The sequence below is a fragment of the Akebia trifoliata genome, chromosome 3 (assembly GCF_017979445.1).
Source record: "Akebia trifoliata isolate Shusen 1 chromosome 3, ASM1797944v1, whole genome shotgun sequence".
Taxonomy (NCBI): domain Eukaryota; kingdom Viridiplantae; phylum Streptophyta; class Magnoliopsida; order Ranunculales; family Lardizabalaceae; genus Akebia; species Akebia trifoliata.
In genome coordinates this window covers 54,103,738-54,106,655 of record NC_141377.1, presented here as the reverse complement: position 1 = coordinate 54,106,655, position 2,918 = coordinate 54,103,738, and the positions used below count along the sequence as shown (strand labels likewise).

The following is a 2,918-nucleotide window of genomic DNA, read 5'->3' as shown; positions in this document are numbered from 1 at the left end:
ATAAAATCATCCTAAATTTTAGGTATAAAAAGATGTAACAAAAAAATACTATCTTCAAACTACATCTAAGGTAAAGCATCAAGTCTACCACTATTGAGATATGAAGGTATTCCTAGGGACTACTTAAATAATTTATCTCTAGGAAATCAGAACAGATCCCTAGGATTACTCAAATAAGTTTTGAGGCTAGAAAAATTCATATAAATCAAGCGAACCATTATTCTCAATAAACAACATGACATCCTCCAAATGAAGGATTCAATAATATCTCATCATCATCAACCATTTCTGGATGCTTCCTCTAATTTCACACCTCTCCCAAGTTAAATAAACAAAATAACAAATAAAAACGAAAAAGAAAAATGAGAACAAACTCCTTTTAAATAAGAGTCGTGATAATATGACTCGCCAAGTGGCATACTCAATCGACTCCCTGACATGGATAAGTTCAAGAACCATAGATCTGCATGCCTTGGGATACACGAATGCACTTCCCCATAAAAAGTGTATCCCGAGGGAATCATGTATCCCGAGGTGTATAGAACTACGGTTCTTAAACTTGTCCACATCAGGGAGTCAATTCAGTATGCCACCTGGCGAGTCATATTATCAGGACTCTTTAAATAATCACAACCCATCAGACAGAGCGACAGAGACCATCACTAGCACATTATAAAGATGAAGGGTAGGAAGAGATCTTAGCTCCCATATTTGATGAAGCCGGTGCAACTCTTTCACTCAATTGTGCTTCAACATTCTCCCAAGTTAGAAACCCTGGGCACTGCTGAGACTCTACCCATTCACTCAACTCTTGTCTTTGCAAGCATTCCATGACCATTTCTCCATCATTATCCATACTACATGATTGCACCTCTATAGGTACAATGTTTTCCATATTCTCCCAAAATGTTGGAAAATAATTTGATTCAAAGCCTCCTGTGAATATTGGGGGAGGAGATAATAAAGGGTTAAATTGATCATGATTGTTTGAATTCGGGTCCATTGCGGCTTCATAGAAGATCTCGGTCTGTGCATTGTCCATCACATCGACCCGACTCGTTTCAAACATGTAGAGAGGGCAAGGAGAAGAAATCATGGTCTCTTGAGCTGGTGGCTTTGCTTTAGAATCTTGTTGTTTTGAACCATAACTTGAGTGAAGATTCTCAACATTGGGCAAGATTGTTTTCTTTTGTAATTTCTTTTTAATCCATGAATTCCAGTAATTCTTTATCTCATTATCTGTTCTACCGGGCAAGTGACTTGCTATGTGAGCCCACCTGCAAACCTCATGCAAGTTATAACTTAACAATTGAAGTAAGAGGGTGTAATAAATGAGGTTGTAGAGGAGCTCAAACTAATTGGACCACATAAACCTTCTCGATGCGATAGGTGTCCCGTACTATTCTGTAGATTAATGTGGGAACTATTTTGATTGTGCTTCCTGATGGGGGTAGAGGGAATGCTAATGTCCAAAACTTGATTGGAACATTAGTATCCTCCACAATTATGTTTCTTCTATGAGTGCCCTTTACAAATTAAGTAATCTTATTTTGACTTTCAATACAAAAAGGCAAGGATTTTATTGTCAATGTACAATGGTCATTTCGTAAATATCACGAAGATTCAAAACCCATGATAACATTCCTTGAATTAATTGGATAGTTGAGCTTGAAGGGTGGAATGAAGGAAAACAAGGAAGTAAAAAAGAAAAAAAGGTCATGATCAGAGGAGACCAATTTGCAAATATTTGAGTAGAATGGGACTCCTTATCACATCTTCAGCATTAAACCTTGAAGAGCCCATCACAAAACTAATAATGATGCAAAATTGAGAAGCCTAATGAATTTATCAGTGTAGCCTTTAGAAATTTAAGGGGTAGAAGTCGGAGGAAAGCAGCCAAAGCCTCAGATTATTGTAAAGAGTCATGCTGGGGTGACACATAGAAGTGGTGGCGCACACATAACCGTAGTCCGTAGATGCTTTTCCGAGTAAAAAAGCATCTATGGTTATGTGCGTGCGCCATCACATCATTTGTGTCACCCCTCTGTCCCTGTTTGTGTCACTCCAGCATTAGTGTACTGTAAATGAACTTTCTTACCGATGTGTGGATATTGTTATTCATTAATAATGCATAATATATCAGAAATATTTGAGTAGAATGGGACTCTTAGCAAATATTGATACCTAGAGAGCAAATCACAGAACTAGTTGGGGTGCAACATTAATTAAATAATCTATCAGAGTTCTTATTAATTTGAGGAAAGCAATCAAAGCACATTAATAAATAAAACAATAGTATAGAAAAAGTACTAGAAGTTGAAGTTCCTTTAAACAAACCTGTTTCCTACAACACCATGAAGGCTTATTATCAACTTCTCCTCCTCTAGGGTAAACTTTCCTCTTCTAATGTCAGGCCTTAAATAGTTGATCCATCTTAAACGGCAACTTTTTCCACATCTTTTAAGCCCTGCACCCCAAAAGAAAAAGATAATATTGAGAGAGAGAGAGAGAGAGAGTATATGGTTTTAAATCTCGGTTTCATGTGTATCGTTTCATTCACGAATGATACAAGGATGAGTTGGATGAATCATCTGAGCGTTTCAGATGATTTTGGAGTTTTAAAACATAGAGGTTATGATGTGTCATCTCATTCCTGAACGATACCGATATGACTTGCGTCTCGGACAATTTTTAAAACATATGAGAGAGAGAGAGAGAGAGTAGTTTGTTTTTTAAGTAGAAGATCAAGACCTGATTTCTCGGGGACTTCACTCCAACAACCATACCCATGAGTGGTTATGTATCTAAATAGCTTTTCATCTTCTTCTGGTGACCAAAGGCCCCTCTTAACCTTCTGTTGGTTGCAGCATGAATGCTGACCCATGGATGATCTTCTCTCACTCTTAAGTCTTAACCCT

At 37.4% G+C, this 2,918-nt stretch overlaps 1 protein-coding gene across 1 annotated transcript; it reads right to left on the bottom strand.

Annotated features, from left to right (window-relative positions):
* Positions 1 to 213: 213 nt before the first annotated feature.
* Positions 214 to 2,916, bottom strand: LOC147408011 (uncharacterized). Its single transcript, XM_086432876.1, has 3 exons — positions 2,752 to 2,916; positions 2,338 to 2,467; positions 214 to 1,277 (listed from the first exon to the last, which is right to left on the bottom strand). The coding sequence occupies exons 1-3, from the start codon at positions 2,882 to 2,884 to the stop codon at positions 671 to 673; spliced, it is 870 nt and encodes a 289-aa protein (XP_086289002.1). The 5' UTR covers positions 2,885 to 2,916; the 3' UTR covers positions 214 to 670.
* Positions 2,917 to 2,918: the final 2 nt, after the last annotated feature.